This window comes from Tinamus guttatus, unplaced genomic scaffold (assembly GCF_059628265.1).
Source record: "Tinamus guttatus ecotype Peru unplaced genomic scaffold, ASM5962826v1 Tinamus_guttatus_pri_ptg000344l, whole genome shotgun sequence".
Classification (NCBI taxonomy): Eukaryota; Metazoa; Chordata; class Aves; order Tinamiformes; family Tinamidae; genus Tinamus; species Tinamus guttatus.
The window spans coordinates 404,638-426,679 of NW_028288878.1; the positions used below are offsets into that span (position 1 = coordinate 404,638).

At 66.7% G+C, this 22,042-nt stretch overlaps 3 protein-coding genes across 3 annotated transcripts; 2 read left to right on the plus strand and 1 right to left on the minus strand.

The window, feature by feature from the left end:
* Positions 1-2,717: 2,717 nt before the first annotated feature.
* IGFBP6 (insulin like growth factor binding protein 6) lies at positions 2,718-6,939 on the plus strand. Its single transcript, XM_088529762.1, has 4 exons — positions 2,718-3,006; positions 4,280-4,401; positions 5,804-5,923; positions 6,807-6,939. Exons 1-4 carry the CDS (start codon positions 2,718-2,720, stop codon positions 6,927-6,929), a joined length of 654 nt encoding a protein of 217 aa, XP_088385888.1. The 3' UTR covers positions 6,930-6,939.
* Positions 6,940-8,739: 1,800 nt separating this feature from the next.
* LOC148593721 (uncharacterized) lies at positions 8,740-9,402 on the plus strand. The gene has a single exon (XM_088529763.1). It carries the CDS (start codon positions 8,740-8,742, stop codon positions 9,400-9,402), a length of 663 nt encoding a protein of 220 aa, XP_088385889.1.
* A 1,413-nt stretch (positions 9,403-10,815) lies between these two features.
* On the minus strand, positions 10,816-19,809 carry CSAD (cysteine sulfinic acid decarboxylase). Its single transcript, XM_088529754.1, has 14 exons — positions 19,716-19,809; positions 19,473-19,599; positions 17,411-17,501; positions 17,163-17,269; positions 16,950-17,065; positions 16,791-16,870; positions 16,653-16,707; positions 15,593-15,709; positions 13,470-13,534; positions 13,297-13,378; positions 13,003-13,202; positions 12,847-12,898; positions 11,703-11,792; positions 10,816-11,005 (listed from the first exon to the last, which is right to left on the minus strand). Exons 1-14 carry the CDS (start codon positions 19,731-19,733, stop codon positions 10,832-10,834), a joined length of 1,374 nt encoding a protein of 457 aa, XP_088385880.1. The 5' UTR covers positions 19,734-19,809; the 3' UTR covers positions 10,816-10,831.
* Between the last annotated feature and the right edge of the window lie 2,233 nt (positions 19,810-22,042).

The window sequence follows — 22,042 nt, forward strand, 5'->3', positions numbered from 1 at the left end:
TGCCGGACAGCGGGAGGGAAGCGCCTCGTCTCCAGGCCTTTCCCGGGAATCTGCGGCTCATTCCCGGGTGGATCCTCCTGCTCCGGCCTCCATGGATGGCCCCGAATCTGCCTCCCGCTGGCCCATCCCGGGCATCCGTCCCTGCACCCCATAACGGGACCCCCAAAACCGACCCCCAGCTCCCCCCAGACCCCCGCCCCATTACAGGACCCCCATAACTGCCCCATTTCCCCCACAGACCCCCACCCCATAATGGGACCCCCATAACCGCCCCCACCCCATAATGGGACCCCCATAACCACCCCCACCCCATAATGGGACCCCTATAACTGCCCTCACCCCATAATGGGACCCCCAAAACCACCTCCCAGCGCCCCCACAGACCCCCGCCCCATAACGGGACCCCCATAACCGCCCCCACCCCATAACGGGACCCCCAAAACCGCCCCCATCCCATAATGGGACCCCCATAACCGACCCCCAGCTCCCCCCCAGACCCCCGCCCCATAACGGGACCCCCATAACCGCCCCCCAGTTCCCCCACAGACCCCATCCCATAACGGGACCCCCATAACCGCCCTCACCCCATAATGGGACCCCCATAACCGCCCCCACCCCATAACGGGACCCCCATAACCGCCCCCATCCCATAATGGGACCCCCATAACCACCCTCACCCCATAACGGGACCCCCATAACCGCCCCCATCCCATAACGGGACCCCCATAACTGCCCCCCAGTTCCCCCACAGACCCCCGCCCCATAACGGGACCCCCATAACCGCCCCCACCCCATAATGGGACCCCCATAACCACCCCCCAGTTCCCCCACAGACCCCACCCCATAACGGGACCCCCATAACCGCCCCCATCCCATAACGGGACCCCCATAACCGCCCCCACCCCATAACGGGACCCCCATAACCGCCCCCACCCCATAATGGGACCCCCAAAACCACCTCCCAGCTCCCCCACAGACCCCACCCCATAACAGGACCCCCATAATCGCCCCCACCCCATAACGGGACCCCCATAATCGCCCCCCAGCTCCCCCACAGACCCCCGCCCCATAACCGCCCCCATCGCAGCTCCCCCGGCCCCTCGCGCCCCACAACCGGACCCCCCCCCCGCCCCATAGCCAGACCCTCCATCCCTCCCCACATAACGGGGCCCCGTCGCGGCCCTCACCGGGGCGGCCCCGCCCGCCCCCTCCATGGGCGCCCCGCGCTCGCCGCCGCTTCCCGGCCCCGCCGGCCCCACTCACATCCGGGCCCCGGCGCCGCGCTTCCCTCCCCCCGCCCACCGCCGCCCGGCTCGGCCAATGGCGCCGCGCCGCGCTCCGACTGACGGCGCCGCGGGCCAATAGGGAGCCGCAGGGAGGGGGAGGGGCCTCGGGGAGGGGGCGGGGCCGGAGCGAGGCGGGTGAGGGCGCCCCCTAGGGCGGGGGCGGGGCTGTGCAGGGGGCGCTGGGGACGGGGGCGGCCGGGGACACGGGGGACACGGGGGACAGCGGGGACAGGGGGGACACGGGGGACAGCGGGGACACGGGGGACACTGGGGACACGGGGGACAGCAGGGACAGCGGCGACACGGGGGACAGGGGGGACACCGGGGACAGCGGCGACACGGGGAACACGGGGGACACTGGGACACGGGGGACACGGGGGACACGGGGGACAGGGGGGACACTGGGGACAGCGGCGACACGGGGGATACCGGGGACACGGGGGACAAGGGGGACACGAGGGACACGGGGGACACGGGGGACAGCGGGGATATGGGGGACACTGGGGACACGGGGGACAGCGGCCACACGGGGGACACGGGGGACACTGGGGACACGGGGGACACCGGGGACAGCGGGGATACGGGGGACACGGGGGACACCGGGGACACGGGGGACAGGGGGGACACGGGAGACACCGGGGACTCGGGGGACACCGGGGATACGGGGGACAGGGGGGACAGGGGGGACACGGGGGACACTGGGGCTGTGCGCAGGGGGCGCTGGGGACAGCGGGGACCGGGGACACAGGGGACAGGGGACACCGGGGACACTGGGGCTGTGCGCGGGGGGACACTGGGGTGGACAGTGAGGACAGGGGCGGCGGGGAGGGGGTGTCGCACCGTGGACACCGGGGACAGGGGACCCCGGGTACAGGGGACACCGGGGCTGTGCGCGGGGGGACACTGGGGTGGGCAGCGGGGACAGGGGCTGCGAGGTGGGGGCGTCGCACCGGGAGGGACACGGGGGACACGCGTGGGGGGACACTGGGGTGGGCAGCTGGGGTAGGGTGCACGGGGGGGTCCCCTGGGACACCCGGGGCTGTGGCACTGGGGACACGGGGGGCTGTGGCACTGGGGAGGGCCGGGGGACAGCGGGGCTGGACACGGAGGGGACATCGGGACAGAGCATCGGGGACACCGGCTCCCCATGGGGGGCACCAGGCAGTGTGGGGGGACGAGGGGACACCGGGATACGCGGGACAGGAGCCACCCCCTCCGCGGGCAGGGAGATCCCGGCGTCCCGGACCCCGCTCCGGTCCCGGTCCCTCCGGTGCCCCCCGGTGCCCCCCGGGCCGGGCGCACCTGGCGGGGCGGCCCGGGGGCCGGGCGCGGTATTTAAGGCGGCGGCGGGGCCGGGCGCGGGCAGAGCGGGCGGCGGCGGCGCCCGGTCGCGGTCCCGGTCCCGGCCGCGGTCCCGGTGCCGGCCCGGCCATGCAGGCGGGTTGCTGGCTCGTGTCGGCGCTGCTGCTGGCGCCGGCTCCGTGGGCCGCGGCGGCGGCTGCCGGTACCGGAGCCGGTAGCACCGGAGCCGGGAGCAGCCCCGAGCCGCCGCGCGGCCCCGGGGAGCCGTGCGGGGTCTACACGCCGGGCTGCGCCCGCGGGCTCCGCTGCATCCCCCGCGCCGGGGAGCGCGCCCCGCTCCGCGCTCTGCTCCGCGGCACCGGCGTCTGCCGCGCCCTGGCCCTGCGCGCCCGCCCCGCCGTTACCGACTCCCCCGCAGGTGAGCGGCCCCCGGGACCGGGACGGGCGGTTCGGTTCCCCTGGACCCCCCCCCGCAGGTGAGCGGCCCCCGGGACCGGGAGGGCGGTTCGGTTCCCTGGACCCCCCCCAGCAGGTGAGGGGCCCTCGGTACCGGGAGGGGCGGTTCGGTTCCCCTGGACCCCCCCCCAGCAGGTGAGCGGCCCCCGGGACCGGGAGGGCGGTTCGGTTCCCTGGACCCCCCCCCGCCCCCGCAGGTGAGCGGCCCTCGGTACCGGGAGGGCGGTTCGGTTCCCCTGGACCCCCCCGTGGGACCCTCCGCACCCGCGGGGAGGCGGCGCCCGTCGAGGGCAGAGGCGGGAGCCCCGGACACCCGCCCCCCCCGCCGCCGCCGTTGAGGGGGGGGCACCGGGGGGAGTCCCCGGGGCGGGATGGGGGCAGCGGGGACGCACGGGGAGGCTCCGGGAAGGCTCCATCGGGGAGGGACGGGGGCACCGGGACCCCCGCCCCGGATCACGGCGGGGGAAACTCGGGCACCCACCATCGGCCGCGGAGGGACCGTCCGCCGGGAGCGGGACCGGGAGGGACCGGCGGGACGTTGGGATGCGTCGGAGGTCCCGGTGCTTCCGGACATGTCCGGGCAGCGCCGTCCCGGTGCGGGCCGGGGCGGGGGGGACAGTGGGGACGCGTCCCCCGCCGTGTCCCGGGGAGGGGGGTCCTGGCCGTGCCCCGTGTCCCGGGAAGGGAGGGGGTCCCTTATCCCTGTTGGAAGAGCTGGGGGGGGGGGGGGGTCCCTTATCCCTGTTGGAAGAGCTTGGGGGGGGGGGGTCCCTTATCCCTGTTGGAAGAGCTGGGGCGGGGGGGGGGGTCCCTTATCCCTGTTGGAAGAGCTTGGGGGGGGGGGGTCCCTTATCCCTGTTGGAAGAGCTGGGGCGGGGGGGGGGGTCCCTTATCCCTGTTGGAAGAGCTTGGGGGGGGGGGTCCCTTATCCCTGTTGGAAGAGCCGGGGGGGGGTCCCGGGGGTGCAGCGGGAATGAGGGTGACCCCGGGGGGGGGGTGCAGGGGACACCCCGTGGTGTCCGGAGGCCATGGCGGGGGGGGGGACATGCAGCGGGGGGGGCCCTTTGCCACTCCCCCCCCCTCCATGAGTCACCCCCCCCGCCCCCCTCCCGTGGCGCCTGCGCCGCCCCCGCGTGGCCGTGGGGGGGGCTGCAGCGGGGGGGGGCACCCGCGGCTCTGGGCGTTGCCCCCCCCCTCGTCTTGACCCCCCCTTTCCCGGTTTTCCTGCTCCATAGGGGACAGCTCCAAGGAAGGGCGCAAAGCGCCGCCCGCCACGTCGGTGCCGCGGGCCCCCCCGGCCCCGCCCGGCGCGCGCGAGCGCCCCCCCCCCGCCGAGGGCCGCCAGGAGCTGGAAACGGTGGGTGACCGCGGGGGGACATGGGGGGGACATTGGGGGGGACAAGGTGGGGACATGGGGGGGGATATGGGGAGGGACAAGATGGGGACAGCCTGGGGGACACGGGGGGGACATGGGGGGGACAAGGTGGGGGACATGGCGGGGGATATGGGGAGGGACAAGATGGGGACAGCCTGGGGGACATGGGGGGGACATGGGGGGGACAAGGTGGGGACATGGCGGGGGATATGGGGAGGGACAAGATGGGGACAGCCTGGGGGACATGGAGGGGACAGCCGGGGGGACATGGCGGGGGATATGGGGAGGGACAAGATGGGGACAGCCTGGGGGACATGGGGGGGACAAGGTGGGGGGACATGGCGGGGGATATGGGGAGGGACAAGATGGGGACAGCCTGGGGGACATGGCGGGGGGATATGGGGGGGACATGGTGGGGACAAAGTGGGGACAGCCGGGGGGGAGCATGTGGGGGGACAAAGTGAGGACAGTCGGGGGGACATGGCGGGGGATATGGGGAGGGACATGGGGGGGACAGCCTGGGGGACATGGGGGGGACAGCCGGGGGGACATGGTGGGGGGATATGGGGGGGACATGGTGGGGACAGCCAAAGGGACGTGGTGGGGACATGGTGGGAACAGCCGGGGGGACACTGGGGGGGGACAAGTTGGGGACAACCAAGGGGACTTGGTGCGGACATAGGGGGGACAAGATGGGGACAGCCGGGGGACCATGGGGGGAGATATGGTGGGGACAGCCAAAGGGACGTGGTGGGGACATGGTGGGGACAGCCGGGGGGGCATGGGGGGGACAGCCAGGGGGACAAGGTGGGGACATGGGAGAGGGACAAGGTGGGGACAGTTGGGGAGACACGGCAGGAGGAACATGGGGGGGATAAGGTGGGGACAGCCCAAGGGACGTGGTGGGGACATGGTGGGGACAGCTGGGGGGACACGGGGGGGGACAAGGTGAGGACAGCTGGGGAGATATGGCGGAGACAGCCGAGGGGACGTGGTGGGGGACAAGTTGGGGACAGCCAAGGGGACGTGGTGGGGACATGGCGGGGACAAGGTGGGGACAGCCGGGGGGACATGGGGGGGATATGGGGAGGACAAGGTGGGGACAGCCAGGAGAACATGGGGGGACATGGGGGGGGGGACAAGTTGGGGACAACCGGGGGGACATGGCGGGGGGACCAGTTGGGGACAGCCAAGGGGACGTGGTGGGGACATGGTGGGGACACCTGGGGGGACATAGTGGGAGGACACGGTGGGGACCGCCAGGGGAACGAGCTGGGGAAATCCCGGGCGACAAGATGGGGACAAGCAGGGGGAGCAGCAGGGACAGCCCGGGGGTCCCGCCCGTGTCCCCCCGCCGCAGCCGCCGTGTCCCCTGGTGTCGCAGGCTCCGTGTCGCCTCCACCTGGCCGCCGTCATGCAGGAGCTGAAGGCCGCCCTGTACCGCAGCGCCGAGGACATCTTCATCCCCAACTGCGACACCAGGGGCTTCTACCGCGCCAAGCAGGTGGGGACCCCCCCGAGCCACCCCCCCCGGGGGGGGGTGACACCCCGAACCCCCCCCCCCAAGCCGCAGTGTCCCCAATTTGGGTGTCCCGGCAGGAAGCACCGACCCCCCCCCGCCCTGCCGCTCCGTGCCTTGAATTCCCCAAATGGGGGGTCCTGCGTGGAGGGGGGGGGCACCCAGGATCACCCCCCCCCCCCCCGCAGTGTCCCCAAATTGGCTGTCCCGGGTGGGGAATCCCTCAGGGCCCCCCCGTTTCCAGCGGGAGGGGAGCCTCCCGTGCCTCAGTTTCCCCGCGGTGTTTATATATATATATATAACATATATGTATACATATATATATATATTTATTTATTTATTGGGGGGGGCACAGGGGGTCCCCCATGCGGGGTGATGCCCCCCCTCCTTTGACGTCCCCCCCCCCCGTCCTGCGTGGGGGGGGGGGCACCCAGGATCACCCCCCCCCCCCGCAGTGTCCCCAAATTGGCTGTCCCGGGTGGGGAATCCCTCAGGGCCCCCCCCGTTTCCAGAGGGGGGGGTGGGTCTGGAGCCTCCCGTGCCTCAGTTTCCCCGCGGTGTTCATATATATATAAAACATATATATATATATATATATACACACACACATATATATATTTTATTGGGGGGGGGCACAGGGGGTCCCCATATATAAAACATATATATATATATATATATTTATTGGGGGGGGGCACAGGGGGTCCCTATATATAAAACATATATATATATATATTTATTGGGGGGGCACAGGGGGTCCCTATATATAAAACATATATATATATATATGGGTTTTTTTTGGGGGGGTACAGGGGGTCCCCCATGCGGGTTGATGCCCCCCCCCACGTTGACGTGTCCCCCCCCCCCGCAGTGCCGGGCCTCCAAGGGGCCGAAGCGGGGCCAGTGCTGGTGCGTGGACCGGACCGGGCACCCGCTGGCCGGCACCGAGGGGCAGGGGGGGGGCACCCGCTGCCCCCCCGGGGGCCCGGCCTGACCCCCCCCCCCATCATCCACACCGGGATACGACGGAAAGATCCTCCCCCCCCCCCGCACTGGGTCCGGTCGCCCCCATTTTGGGGGGGGGGACACCCCAAATCTCCCCCCCCCCCCATGGGGCTGCTGTGGCCACCCCCGAATCACTGCGGGGGGGGGAACCTGGGGATATGGGGGGGGGCCCAATGAGGCGGGATGGGGAGTCCGGGGGGGGGGGGGGGTCCTGCTGCACCGGGTCGGGAGTCCCAAATAAACCTCGATTTTGGGGGAAAAAAGTGTTATTTTGGGAAACTCGCTTTGGAGAAGTGGTTTTTGTTGTTGTTGTTTTTTGGCCGCGGTTGGAGGCTGCTCCCCCCCCGCCTTGTCCCCCCCCCGCCCCATGCCAGACCCCCCCGGGGTTCCCCCTCTGTCCCCCCAAAACCGCCCCCCGACCCCCCAGAACTGCCCCATAGGCCCCCAAACCGCCCCCCCACCCCCTCTCAACCCGCTTTGGCCACGCCCAGCCCATCCGGACACGCCCCCCGTTGTTCCCGCCCTCCAGCCCCGCCCCCTTTTCCCGCCCTTTTCCGCCCTGGCGCCGCCCCGCGCGCTTTTTTTGGCGCGCTTTGGAGGCGGGAAAGGGGCTCCGCGCTGGGGTGAGCGGGGGGCAGCGGGGGGGACACGGAGCCCCCGACAACCTGGGGGGGGAATCGAGGGGTCCGGGCCCCACAGCAGCTTGGGGGGCGTCGGGGGGGGCCGCCATGCTTGGGTGGGTGCGGGCGACCCTGCCCCATAGCAGGCTGGGGACGTCGTGGGGAGGGGGGACGGGTCTGTGCCCCATAGCAGGCTGAAAGGGGAGGGGGGACACGGGGCTGGCCCCATTGCAGGGTGGGGGGGACATCAGGGGGGTCCGGCCCCATTGCAGGCTGGAGGGGACATCAAGGGGGTCTGGCCCCATAGCAGGTTGGAGGGGACATCAGGGGGTCTGGCCCCATAGCAGGCTGGAGGGGACATCAGGGGGGTCGGGCCCCATTGCAGGCTGGAGGGGACATCGAGGGTTCTGGCCCCATTGCAGGCTGGAGGGGACATCAGGGGGGTCTGGCCCCATTGCAGGCTGGAGGGAACATCAGGGGGGTCTGGCCCCACTGCAGGCTGGAGGGGACATCAAGGGGGTCCGGCCCCATTGCAGGCTGGAGGGGACATCAACGGGGTCCAGGCCCATTGCAGGCTGGAGGGGGCATCAGGGGGGTCCGGGCACATTGCAGGGTGGAGGGGACATCGGGGGCATCTGGGGCCATTGCAGGTTGGGGGGGACATCAAGGGGGTCCGGCCCATAGCAGGCTGGAGGGGACATCAGGGGGTCTGGCCCCATTGCAGGCTGGAGGGGACATCAAGGGGGTCTGGCCCCATAGCAGGCTGGAGGGGACATCAGGGGGTCTGGCCCCACTGCAGGCTGGAGGGGACATCAGGAGGGTCCGGCCCCATTGCAGGGTGGAGGGGACATCGGGGGGCTCTTGCCCCATTGCAGGCTGGGGGGCACCTGGGGAGGTGGGTCCCAAACAGGCTGTGGGTCCCGGTGGGGAGGGAGAGGATTTGGCCCCATAGCAGGTTGGGGGGGGGGGACATCAGGGGTGTCCTGGCCCCATAACAAGAGTGTGGGACCCCACGGGGTGGGGGGTCTCCTGGCCCCACAGCGATTGGCAGCGACCCCAGGCCCCATAGGAGGCTGAGAGACCCCCGGGGGGTCCAGGCTGGGCTCTGTGCCCCCCAGCAGAGCGGCGAGGGGCAGCGGAGCACCCGGAGCAGCACCCGGAGCGCCGGGAACGCCGGGAATGGCCGGGGCGGACGAGCGCGCGACGCTGCTGGAATTGCAACTGGCCCTGTCCGAGGAGCAATTCCAGGCGTTCAAATTCCTGCTGGAAGAGCGGATCCCCTGGAGCCGCCTGCAGCCCGCGGGGCGCCCCGAGCTCTGCAGCCTCCTGCTGCAGCACTGCCCCGGGCAGGCCCTGCTGCAGAGCGCGGCCATCCTGCGCCGCCTGGGCCGCCTCGACCTCATCCGGCGCTTCCAGCTTCCCGGAACGCCGGAGGGCGGCGAGCGGCATCCCGGCGGATCGGAGGCGATGGAGGAGGGCTCCTCCGGTGAGGATGCGCCCGCTGTTCGGGATGCGGGATGCGCCCTTCCCGCTGCATCCCCGCGTGTGTCCGTAGGGAACGAGCGGCCGCTCGCGGAGCGGGAGCTCATGCAGGTGGCCCGGCTCCTGGGCAAGGAATGGCAGGAGGTGGCCATTTGCTGCCTGGGGCTGGAAAAGCGGCTCCTGGAGCAGATCCGGGAGGACAATCCCGGGAACGTGGTGATCCAGGTGTTCGAGGGGCTCCGCGCGTGGCAGCGCCGCGAGCGGCACCGCGCCACGGCCGCCAACCTGCGCGCGCGCCTGGCCGCGGCCAGCGTCGATCCCGACGTCCTCGTCCTGCTCCGGAGCATCGGGAGCGGCTGACGGAGCGTCCCATGGAGCCGGCCCTGCCTCCCTTTCCCGGCCTTTTTTACAGGGAATCGAACAGTAAAGGCTCTTTTTCCTACTCTTTTTTCCCGTGGGATGTTCTTGGGGTCTGGGGGCAGAGCCAGGTTCCACCCGGACACTGCTCATCCCGGAGTGGAGATGCAGGATTTTTGCTCCCCTTTCCCGGGAATCCTTCCCCACGGATGCCATTGTGTCCCGTGCCACCTCTTCCCACGGGTCCCGGATTCATCCCGCTCTTCACTCCATATTTATTAATCCCGTGTTCATCCCGCTCCTCACTCCATATTTATTAATCCCGGATTCATCCCGCTCTTCACTCCCTGTTTATTAATCCTGGATTCATCCGTCTCTTCACTCCGTGTTTATTAATCCCAGATTCATCCCACTCTTTACTCCGTGTTTATTAATCCCGGATTCATCCCGCTCTTCACTCCGTGTCTATTAATCCCGGGTTCATCCCGCTCTTCACTCCCTGTTTATTAATCCCAGATTCATCCCGCTCTTTACTCCGTATTCATTAATCCCGGATTCATCCCGCTCTTCAGTGTTTATTAATCCCGGATTCATCCCGCTCTTCACTCCCTGTTTATTAATCCCGGATTCATCCCGCTCTTCAGTGTTTATTAATCCCGGGTTCATCCCGCTCTTCACTCCGTGTTTATTAATCCTGGGTTCATCCCGCTCTTTACTCCGTGTTTATTAATCCCAGATTCATCCCGCTCTTCACTCTGTGTTTATTAATCCCAGATTCATCCCACTCTTCACTCCGTGTTCATTAATCCCGGATTCATCCCGCTCTTCAGTGTTCATTAATCCCGGATTCATCCCGCTCTTCACTCCGTGTTTATTAATCCCAGATTCATCCCGCTCTTCACTCCCTGTTTATTAATCCCGGATTCATCCCGCTCTTCAGTGTTTCTTAATCCCAGATTCATCCCACTCTTCACTCCCTGTTTATTAATCCCAGATTCATCCCGCTCTTCACTCTGTGTTTATTAATCCCAGATTCATCCCGCTCTTCACTCCGAATTCATTAATCCCAGATTCATCCCGCTCTTCACTCCGTGTTTATTAATCCCGGATTCATCCCACTCTTCACTCTGTGTTTATTAATCCCAGATTCATCCCGCTCTTCACTCTCTGTTTATTAATCCCAGATTCATCCCGCTCTTCACTCTGTGTTTATTAATCCTGGATTCATCCCACTCTTCACTCCATGTCTATTAATCCCGGGTTCATCCCACTCTTCACTCCATGTTTATTAAGCGTTAGCCCTAGGGTGACGGATGCACGGGGGGGTTCGGCCGGTCGGGAGCGATTCCCACCGGGATCGCGGCGGAAGCCGGGCGCATCCGTCGTTCCTGGCGGAGCAGGATCCCTACAGATCCCGGGATTCCCGGGATCCCTACAGATCCTGCCCGAGCCTCTCGATCTCATCCAGGAAGAAATCCAGGTCGGCCCTGGTGACCGCGGGGTTGGTGACGACCTGGCGGAAGAAGTTGGCCCTGGCGCCGTGGGGCTGGTACCCGACCATCATGGAGCCCGTGCGCATCATGCGCTCCTTGATCGCCGGGGCCACCTGCGCGGGGACGGGGGACACGCGGTGACACCGGGGGGGGACACTCGGTGTCATCGGGGGGGACCCCGCGGGGTGGGGGGTCCTGGCCCCACAGCGACCCCCGGCCCCATAGGAGGCTGAGGGACCCCCGGGGGGTCCAGGCTGGTGGCCGCGGTGCCACCAGACCCCCCCCGTGTCCCCCCCGTGCTCCAAAACCGCCCCCCCGACGCCCCAGAATTGCCCCATAGGCCCCCAAACCGCCCCCCAGCCCCGCCCCGAACCCGCCTTGGCCACGCCCAGCCCGCCTTGGCCACGCCCAACCCATCCGGACACGCCCCCCTTGGTCCCGCCCCCCCAGCCCCCCACACCGCTTTGACCACGCCCCCCGGTCCCGCCCCCCAGCCTCGCCCCCCACCCCCCCCCGAACCCGCTTTGACCACGCCCAGCCCATCCGGACACGCCCCCCTTGGTCCCGCCCCCCAGCCCCCCACACCGCTTTGGCCACGCCCCCTCCCCCCGGTCCCGCCCCCCAGCCTCGCCCCCCACCCCCCCGAACCCGCTTTGGCCACGCCCAGCCCGTCCGGACACGCCCCCCCGGTCCCGCCCTCCAGCCCCGCCCCCTTTTCCCGCCCTTTCCCGCCCTGGCACCGCCCCGCGCGCTTTCTTTGGCGCGTGGTGGCCCCGCTGGTGGCCGCGGTGGCCCCGGTGGTGGCCTCACCTTGCCCAGGCGGGCGCCGTAGTCGGCGGTGGCCTCGTGTCCCCGCAGACTGGGTGGCACGAACCAGAAGCAGAGGTTGAGGAACTCGGGCTGGGGGACAACGGGGGACACGGTGGCACCGCGGGGACCCAACGGAGCGCCCGGAAAACGGGAGCGCCCGCTAGCCCCGTTTTGGGAATCACGGGCCAAATCCCGTGTGTGCCTGGTGCTTTGGGAATCACGGGCCGGTTCCTGTGATTCCCTTGTTCCTGGTGCTTTGGGAATCACGGGCCAAATCCCATGGTTCCCTGTGCCTGGTGCTTTGGGAATCACGGGCCGGTTCCTGTGATTCCCTTGTTCCTGGTGCTTTGGGAATCACGGGCCAAATCCCGTGGTTCCCTTGTTCCTGGTGCTTCGGGAATCATGGGCCAAATCCCGCGGTTCTCTGTGCCTGGTGCTTTGGGAATCACGGGCCAAATCCCATGGTTCCCTTGTTCCTGGTGCTTCGGGAATCACGGGCCGATTCCTTTGTGCCTGGTGCTTTGGGAATCACAGACCAAATCCCGTGGTTCCCTTGTTCCTGGTGCTTTGGGAATCACGGGCCAAATCCCCTGGTTCCCTTGTGCCTGGTGCTTCGGGAATCATGGGCCGGTTCCCTTGTTCCCTGGTGCTTCGGGAATCATGGGCCAAATCCCGCGGTTCCCTGTGCCTGGTGCTTTGGGAATCATGGGCCGGTTCCCTTGTTCCCGGTGCTTTGGGAATCACGGGCCAAATCCCATGGTTCCCTTGTTCCTGGTGCTTCGGGAATCATGGGCCGGTTCCCTTGTTCCCTGGTGCTTCGGGAATCATGGGCCAAATCCCATGGTTCCCTTGTTCCTGGTGCTTCGGGAATCACGGGCCGATTCCTTTGTGCCTGGTGCTTTGGGAATCACAGACCAAATCCCGTGGTTCCCTTGTTCCTGGTGCTTCAGGAATCACAAGCCAAATCCCCTGGTTCCCTGTGCCTGGTGCTTTGGGAATCACGTTCCAAATCCCGTGGTTCCCTTGTGCGTATCCCGCTCCCCTTGGGTTTGCGGCACGTGCAGGGGGTGCACGAGGATCCCCGGACACCGGCGCCATCCCGGTGCCGTCTCTCCCAGCCCCTTTCCCGCCGGGAATCCCGTACCTCCAGCACCAGCTGGAATCCTTCCCTCCTCTTCAGCTCCTCGGCCAGGTACCTGCGGGCCAAGCAGGAACGCGAGACACGGGATCAACCTACGGATGAGGAAGCGGAGCGGCCCCGAACGGCTTCCGAGGGTTATCCCGGGTATCCGGCGCTCACCGGGTGCACTCGAATGCCCGATCCACGCGTTGTTCCAGGCCTTCCGTTCCCACGGCTTTCCATAGGATCCACAATTTGAGGCAATCCACCCTGCGGCCGCACTGGATGCTCTTGTCCCCGGTGTCGTAGGACACGTCGTAGAACTTGTCGGGCTGGAACAGGTACGTGGCGCCGGCGCCGTGACACCGCTGGAGCAGCCCCTGGGGGACACGGGTGTCACCCGCGTGGGGACGGTCCCCACGGGCGTCCCCAGGGTTGGGATATTGGGAAAAGCGGGATGGACGCGGGACCTACGGAGCCGTCGCGGAGCAGGAAGGCTGAGCATTGCAAGCCGGCCGCGAGCAGCTTGTGGGGGTTCCAGGCCACCGAATCCGCCCTGCGGGAGAGGGACGGAGCGGGATGGATGCGGGATGCAGGGAGCCGGAGCCGGATCCCGTTCCGCGGCGGAGCCGGATCCCGGGACTCGCCTGTCGATGCCGTCCAGGAGGTGCCGGTGCTTCCTGGAGAGCAACGCGCTGCCGCCCCAGGCGGCCTGCGAGGGGACACGGGGGCGTCAGGGCAGGCGCCATCCCTTGGGAAAAGCCCCTGGAAAAGCTGGGGGGGGGGGGGTGTCCCTCGGGAAAACCCCCTGGGAAAGCTGGGGGGGGTGAGTCCCTTGGGAAAAGCCCCTGGAAAAGCCGGGGGCGGGAGTGTCCCTCGGGAAAAGCCCCTGGAAAAGCTAGAGGGGGGTGTCTCTCAAGAAAAGCCCCTGGAAATGACGGAGGGGGATATCCCTTGGGAAAACCTCCTGGAAAAGCCGGGGGGGGGGTGTCCCTTGGGAAAAGCCCCTGGAAAATCTTTGGGGGGGGGTGTCCCTCGGGAAAACCCCCTGGAAAAGCTTGGGGGGGGGTGTCCCTCAGGAAAAGCCCCTGGAAAAGCTGGGGGGGGGGGGTGTCCCTCGGGAAAACCCCCTGGAAATGATGGAGGGGGGTGTCCCTCGGGAAAAGCCCTTGGAAAAGCCGGGGGGGGGGTGTCCCTTGGGAAAACCCCCTGGAAAAGCCGGGGGGGGGGTGTCCCTTGGGAAAAGCCCCTGGAAACGCCGGAGGGGGGGATATCCCTTGGGAAAACCCCCTGGAAAAGCTGGGGGGCGGGTGTCCCTTGGGAAAAGCCCTTGGAAAAGCTGGGGGGTGGGGGTGTCCCTTGGGAAAACCCCCTGGGAAAGCTGGGGGGGGGGGGTGTCCCTCGGGAAAACCCCCTGGAAAAGTTTGGGGGGGGGGGTGTCCCTTGGGAAAAGCCCCTGGAAAAGCTAGAGGGGGGTGTCTCTCAAGAAAAGCCCCTGGAAATGATGGAAGGGGATATCCCTTGGGAAAAGCCCCTGGAAAAGCTGGGGGGGGGGGCGTGTGTCCCTTGGGAAAAGCCCCTGGAAAAGCTGAGGGGGGGGGGAATGTCCCTCGGGAAAACCCCCTGGAAAAGTTTGGGGGGGGTGTCCCTCGGGAAAACCCCCTGGAAACGCCGGGGGGGGGGTATCCCTTGGGAAAAGCCCCTGGAAATGACGGAGGGGGGTGTCCCTTGGGAAAAGCCCCTGGAAAAGCTGGGGGGGTGAGTCCCTTGGGAAAAGCCCCTGGAAAAGCCGGCGGGGAGTGTCTCTCAAGAAAAGCCCCTGGAAATGACGGAGGGGGATATCCCTTGGGAAAACCTCCTGGAAAAGCTGGGGGGGGGTGTCCCTTGGGAAAAGCCCCTGGAAAAGCTGGGGGGGGGGTGTCCCTCGGGAAAAGCCCCTGGAAAAGCTGGGGGGGGGGTGTCCCTCGGGAAAACCCCCTGGAAATGATGGAGGGGGATATCCCTCAGGAAAAGCCCTTGGAAAAGCCAGAGGGGAGTGTCCCTCGGGAAAACCACCTGGAAAAGCTGGGGGGGGGTATCCCTTGGGAAAAGCCTCTGGAAAAGCTGGGGGGGGGGCGGTGTCCCTTGGGAAAAGCCCCTGGAAAAGCTGGGGGTGGGGGCGGGTGTCCCTTGGGAAAAGTCCCTGGAAAAGCTGGGGGGGGGGGGATGTCCCTCGGGAAAACCCCCTGGAAATGATGGAGGGGGGTGTCCCTTGGGAAAAGCCCTTGGAAAAGCCGGGGGGGGTGTCCCTCGGGAAAACCACCTGGGAAAGCTGGGGGGGGGTGTCCCTTGGGAAAAGCCCCTGGAAAATCTTGGGGGGGGGGGTGTCCCTTGGGAAAAGCCCCTGGAAAAGCTAGAGGGGGGTGTCTCTCAAGAAAAGCCCCTGGAAATGACGGAGGGGGATATCCCTTGGGAAAAGCCCCTGGAAAAGCCGGGGGGGTGTCTCCCTTGGGAAAAGCCCCTGGAAAAGCTAGAGGGGGGTGTCTCTCAAGAAAAGCCCCTGGAAATGATGGAGGGGGATATCCCTTGGGAAAAGCCCCTGGAAAAGCTGGGGGGGGGGGTGTCCCTCTGGAAAACCCCCTGGAAAAGTTGGGGGGGGGTGTCCCTTGGGAAAAGCCCCTGGAAAAGCCGGGGGGGGGGTGTCCCTTGGGAAAAGCCCCTGGAAAAGCCAGGAGGGGTGTCCCTCGGGAATCCCCTCTGGAAACGGCATCCCGATGCGCTCCGCACTCACGTCCACGTGCAGCCACAGGCCGTGGCGCTGGCACACGGCGGCCACGCTCCGCAGCGGGTCGAAGGCGCCCAGCACCGTGGTGCCGCTGGTGGCACTCACGAAGAAGGGCACGGCGCCCTGCGGGGACACGGGGACAGCGCTGGGGGGACACGGGGACACGGGGGAGCCCTGCGAGGACACGGGGACAGCACTGGGGAGCCCTGTGGGGACAAGGGGGAGCCCTGTGGGGACACGGGGACAGCGCTGGGGGGACAAGGGGACAAAGGGGAGCCCTGCGGGGACACGGGGACAGCGCTGGGGAGCCCCGTGGGGACAAGGGGGAGCCCTGAGGGGACACGGGGGAGCCCTGCGGGGACAAGGGGACAGCGCTGGGGGGACAAGGGGACAGCGCTGGGGAGCCCCGTGGGGACAAGGGGACAGCACTGGAGAGCCCTGCGGGGACAAGGGGGAGCCCTGAGGGGACAAGGGGGAGCCCTGCGGGGACAAGGGGGAGCCCTGCAGGGACAAGGGGACAGCGCTGAGGAGCCCTGTGGGAACACGGGGGAGCCCTGCGGGGACAAGGGGGAGCCCTGTGGGGACATGGGGACAGCGCTGGGGGGACACGGGGACACGGGGGAGCCCCGTGGGGACAAGGGGACAGCCCTGGGGAGCCCTGCGGGGACAAGGGGGAGCCCTGAGGGGACAAGAGGGAGCCCTGCGGGGACACGGGGACAGTGAGGTGAGCCCCGTAGGGACAAGGAGGAGCCCTGCGGGGACAAGAGGACAGTGCTGGGGAGCCCTGTGGGGACATGGGGACAAGAGGGAGCCCTGCGGGGACAAGGGGGAGCCCTGCGAGGACAAGGGGGAGCCCTGTGGGGAGAAGGGGACAGCGCTGAGGAGCCCTGTGGGACAAGGGGGAGCCCTGCGGGGACAAGGGGACAGCGCTGGGGGGCCCTGTGGGGACATGGGGACAAGAGGGAGCCCCGTAGGGACACGGGGGAGCCCTGCGGGGACACGGGGACAGCACTGGGGCCACCATCCGCGCGTCTCCGCGTCCGGGGCCACCCCCTGCCCGGCCCACCTCGGCCTTGGCCCGCTCGATCTCCTTCTCCAGCTCCTCCGGGAGCATTTTCCCCCTGGAAGGGAAGGGCACGAGCGGGATTGGGCGCCGGAGCGGAGCCGGGACGCGCTCCGGTTCCGAACGCCCCGGCGCTCCCACCTCTCGTCAGTGCCGACCAGGCGGACGTTGTCGGTGCCGATGCCCAGGAACGCGGCTCCTTTCTGGATGGAGTAGTGGCTCTGGGAACGGAGCGGGTCACGGAGCGCTCCCAAACGCTCCCGCGCGCATCCCGGCGCGGAGCGTCCGCATTCCCGGTACCTCCCGGGATGTGAAGAGCGCCAGGCGCGGCAGGGCCCAGCTCCCTTTCCGCTTGCTCTCCGGGAAGCGCCGGAATCGGGCCACGTTCATGGCATACATGTTGGATACGGAGCCACCTGCGAGGGACAAACCCCCCTGGCCGTGTCATCCCAGAGCCGGGAATGAGCCCCCTATCCCGGGAATTCCGACGGGAAGGGTGCCGGATTCGCGCACCCGGAGCGAAGATGCCGTCGCCGCCGCTCCAGCCGAGCAGCTCCCGCAGTTTGGCCAGGACAACCTCCTCCATGAGCACGAACACGGGCGCGATCTCGTACGTGTACCTGGAAGCGCGAGCCGGAGTCGGATGCGCCGCGGGATGCTCCCGCTTCCAAACCTCTGGATGAAGGGAGAGCCCTCCCGAATTCCCGTTGTTTACGGAGGTTCCTTGGGTGCTATGGAGCCTCCGGGCTCCGGGCGCTCACTGGCTGGTGTTGAGGGTCTCCGTGATCATGCGTCCCACCAAGGCGTGATGATCCAAGCCGGAAAACAGCTGGTTGAAGAAGCGCGGATGACCTGGAGAGGTGAAAGGAGAGACCTTGGGATGTCCCAGGGAGGACAGGGATGTCCAGGGAGGAGAGACCTTGGAGATGTCCCAGGAGGACAAGGATGTCCCAGGGAGGACAGGGATGTTCCAGGGAGGAGAGACCTCAGAGATATCCCAGGGAGGACAGGGCTGTTCCAGGAGGACAGGGCTGTTCCAGGAGGACAGGGATGTTCCAGGGAGGAGAGACCTTGGAGATGTCCCAGGGAGGACAAGGATGTCCCAGGGAGGAACAGGGATGTCCCAGGAAGGACAGGGATGTCCCAAGGAGGAGAGGCCTCAGAGATATCCCAGGGAGGACAGGGATGTCCCAGGGAGAACAGGGATGTCCCAGGGAGGACAGGGATGTCCAGAGAGGAGAGACCTTGGAGATGTCCCAGGGAGGACAGGGATGTCCCAGGGAGGACAAGGATGTCCCAGGGAGGAACAGGGATGTCCCAAGGAGGACAGGGATGTCCCAAGGAGGACAGGGATTGCCCAGGGAGGACAGGGATGTCCCAAGGAGGAGAAGCCTTGGAGATGTCCCAGGGAGGACAGAGATGTCCCAGGGAGGCCACCAGGGACAGGGGGTCCCTGGGCCACAGCCACGAGGTGGCCACCGGGACCAGTGTGAGCCGGACACGAGGGACTCGGGGGACATTGAAGGGTGACTGCGGAGGGGTGGGATGGGATGGATGGGATAGAGTGGAATGGGATAGGATAGGGTGGGATGGGATGGGATGCGATAGGATAGGATAGGATTAGGATAGGATAGGATAGGATAGGATAGGATAGGATAGGATAGGATAGGGTGGGATGGATGGGATATGGATGGATGGAGTGGGGTGGTATGGGATGGGATATAGGATAGAGTGGGATGGGATAGATGGATGGGGTAGGGTGGATGGATAGATGAGGTGGGATAGGGTGGAATGGGATGGGATAGAATAGGATAGGGTGGGATGGGATGGAATAGGATAGGATGGGATGGGATGGGATAGGATAGGATGGGATGGGATAGGATAGGATAGGATGGGATGGGATAGGATAGGATAGGATAGGGTGGGATGGATGGGATATGGATGGATGGAGTGGGGTGGTATGGGATGGGATATAGGATAGAGTGGGATGGGATAGATGGATGGGGTAGGGTGGATGGATAGATGAGGTGGGGTAGGGTGGAATGGGATGGATAGAATAGGATAGGGTGGGATGGGATGGAATAGGATAGGATAGGATGGGATGGGATAGGATAGGATGGGATGGGATAGGATAGGATGGGATGGGATAGGATAGGATAGGGTGGGATAGGGTGGGATGGAATGGGATAGGATAGGATAGGACGGGATAGGATGGGATAGGGTGGGATGGGATAGGATAGGATAGGATAGGATGGAATGGGATGGATGGGATAGGGTGGGATGGGATGGTTGGGATGGATGGGATAGGGTGGAATGGAATGGGATGGATGGGATAGGGTGGGATGGAATGGGATGGATTGGATAGGGTGGGGTGGAATGGGATGGATTGGATAGGGTGGGGTGGGATAGGATAGGATGGGATAGGGTGGGATAGGATAGGATGGGATAGGGTGGGATGGTTGGAATGGATGGGATAGGGTAGGATAGGATGGGATAGGGTGGGATAGGATGGATGGGATATGGTGGGATGGTTGGGATGGAATGGGATAGGGTGGGATGGTTGGGATGGATGGGATAGGGTGGGATGGAATGGGATGGATTGGATAGGGTGGGGTGGAATGGGATGGATGGGATAGGGTGGGATAGGGTGGGGTGGGATGGATAGGGTATGGTGGGATGGTTGGGATGGATGGGATGGGGTAGGATGGGATGGGATAGGGTGGGATGGTTGGGATGGATGGGATATGGTGGGATGGTTGGGATGGATGGGAAGGATGGGATAGGGTGGGATGGTTGGGATGCATGGGCTCCCTCGGCACTCACAGGTCTTCACGCTGTACCGGAGCACGTCCCGGCACCGCTCCAGCACCTTGTCCCGCGGCTCCCCGCGGCTCCGCAGCTCCAGGTCCAGCAGCTCCCGCAGCTCCTGCGGCTCCTTCCACTCGCAGACCTGCCGGGAATGGCAACGGGAGCCGTTCCGGGTGACAAAGGGGGACAACGGGGTCCCCAAGGAGGTGGCACCACCTGCACCCCCTTCCCTCCTCTTCCTGCTGCTCCAGGACTCACCTTCTCCGCCGCATCCATGCCCTTCCGGACGCCTTCTTCCAGCAGGATCTGGAAGGCTTCCTGCAGGAATTCCTCCCGGCTGCCGTATCCAGGCCGGGATGCTCCAGGCTGCTGCTTTCTGCCATCACGGACGGTTTCTCCTGCTCATTCCCTGGAGCAGCGGGGACACCGGGACAGACGTCACCCGGTGCCACCACCACACGGCTCGGGAAGGGCATTCCCAGGAAAAGGCCAGCCCCAAATCCTGTCATTCCCAAAGTTTAGTAACAAGATCCGAGGATCTACGAACCCGGAGCGGATCCGTCGTCGGAGAGACTCCGGTTCCCCAAGGCGCAGGATGACGCTCCCGTGCTTTTTTCCCACCTTGCACAAACGGGGCTTTTTCCAGCCTTTCCGGAGTCCCGCCGCAGCCTCGGGACACGGAATTCCTCCTGTTAAAAGGAAAACATTCCCTGAAAGGCGCCTCTCCGTGCCATGGAAACGCGGAGCCGCTCCGAGCGCCCCGGCGCCCAAGCATGGGGATAATCCCTGTTCCCAAATCCACGCTCATCCGGAGGTGACAGGACAACGAGGCGCTGCCGTTTCCAAGCTCCATCCCCCCCATAACCCGGCTCTCCGTGGGATTTATCCCACTCTCCATGGGGTTTTTCCCGGGATCCCGGCGGCCGAGGTTACCCGCTCCGGGGACGGTGACGTGTGGCAAGGGGACAAAGTGCAGCGGGAGCTGCCGGAGGGCACCCGAGCGCTCCATGATCCGGAGGGAAAAACGGGATCTTATCTCCAGGGAGGAGCCGTGGGAAGGAGCAGAGGGAAAGGAGGAAACTTTGGGATCCCGTCTCCCTTCTCCCATTCCCGGGATCCTCTTGGATCCCCCTTGGAAGAGCCTCGTGATCCCATCCCGCCTGAGTGGAGCCAGATCCGCTTCCCTCTCCCTTGCACTGTCCCCAAGGGGGCCAAAAAGCAGCATTTTGGGGGACACTAAATAAAAATGGGGATAGATTTGGAGTGGGGGGGCGGTATTTTGGGGAATATGGGGATGGAATATGGAATATTTGGGATATGGGAGCTCAAAGGGCAGCCGGAGGGGCTGGGAATAACGGGGAGAGGGATGGAAATGTTGGGGGGGGCTCCTGCTCATGGGGTCACAACGGGGGGGGGGGGCAGGACCCCCCCCTCGAGGGGGGCTAAGACCATCGTGAGGGGCAATGGGGTGGGGGGTTATTGCCCCAGGGGCAATAACGGGCTGGGGGGGGCAGCCCCCATAAGGGCAATAACGGGTTGGGGGGCAGTTCCCCCCCATTCAGGGGTAGCAACAACAAGGGCGGAACCTCCGCCCGGGGGCCACAATGCGGAGGGGGGCGGCAAGAGGGGACGGACACTTCCGCCCTCGCCTGCCCCCTCGGTCGCCTAGGCAACCGCTGCCCGGTTCCAAGATGGCGCCCGCGCGCGCGTGCGCGGCGGCGCGGCCTCCCGCCCCGCCCCGCCGGAAGCGGCGAGGCGGGGCGGGAGGCGGTTGTTTCCGGTTCCGGGTTGCGGCGGCGGCGGCCGAAGGCGGGGGGGGCCGGCGCGGAGCGGAGCGCGGAGGGGCCGCGCCAGGTACGGAGCCCCCCCCTCCCCCACCGGGACGGCCCCGCCCCCTCCCACCCCCCCCAAAGGCCACGGCGGGAGGGGGGGGGGCGGCGGCGCCGCGGGGGGGGCCCAACGCGCACGCGCGGTTCCCCCCAACCCCCCCCCCCCCCCCCCGCCTTTTCCCGGGGGGAGGGGGCAGGTCCGAGGCTCCGCCCCCTCCCCAGCCCTCCCTTCCCCCCCCCCCTTTTTAGGGATCCCCCCCTTGAACGGGCCCCCCCCCCGGGTCCCCCCCCGCCCACATTTACCCCCGGACCCCCCCCATACCCCCAATTCTGGGTTATTTCTACCCAAAACGTGTCCCCCCCCCCCCAACCCGGGTCACTGCTCCCCCCTCCCCAAATATCCCCCTCCCCCAGGGCCCATTGGGGACATTGTCCCCTTCCCGCCCCATGTCCCCCCCTCCCGCCTTGGGGACCTTCCCGTCCCCGGTGGCACCAAGGGAACCCTGTGTCCCCCCCCCCTCCTTGTCCCCCCTGCCACCGTGTCCCCCCTTTGTCCCCCCTGTCACCATGTCCCCCCCCGTAACTGCGTCCCCCCCGTCACCTGTGTCCCCCCCAACCGTGTCCCCCCCGTCACCGCGTTGTCCCCTCATGTTGTCCCCTCACGTTCCCCCCGTGTCCCCCTCTCTGTGTCCCCTCCATCACCATGTCCCCCCCATAACTGCGTCCCCCCATCACCGCATTCCCCCCCCGTGTCCC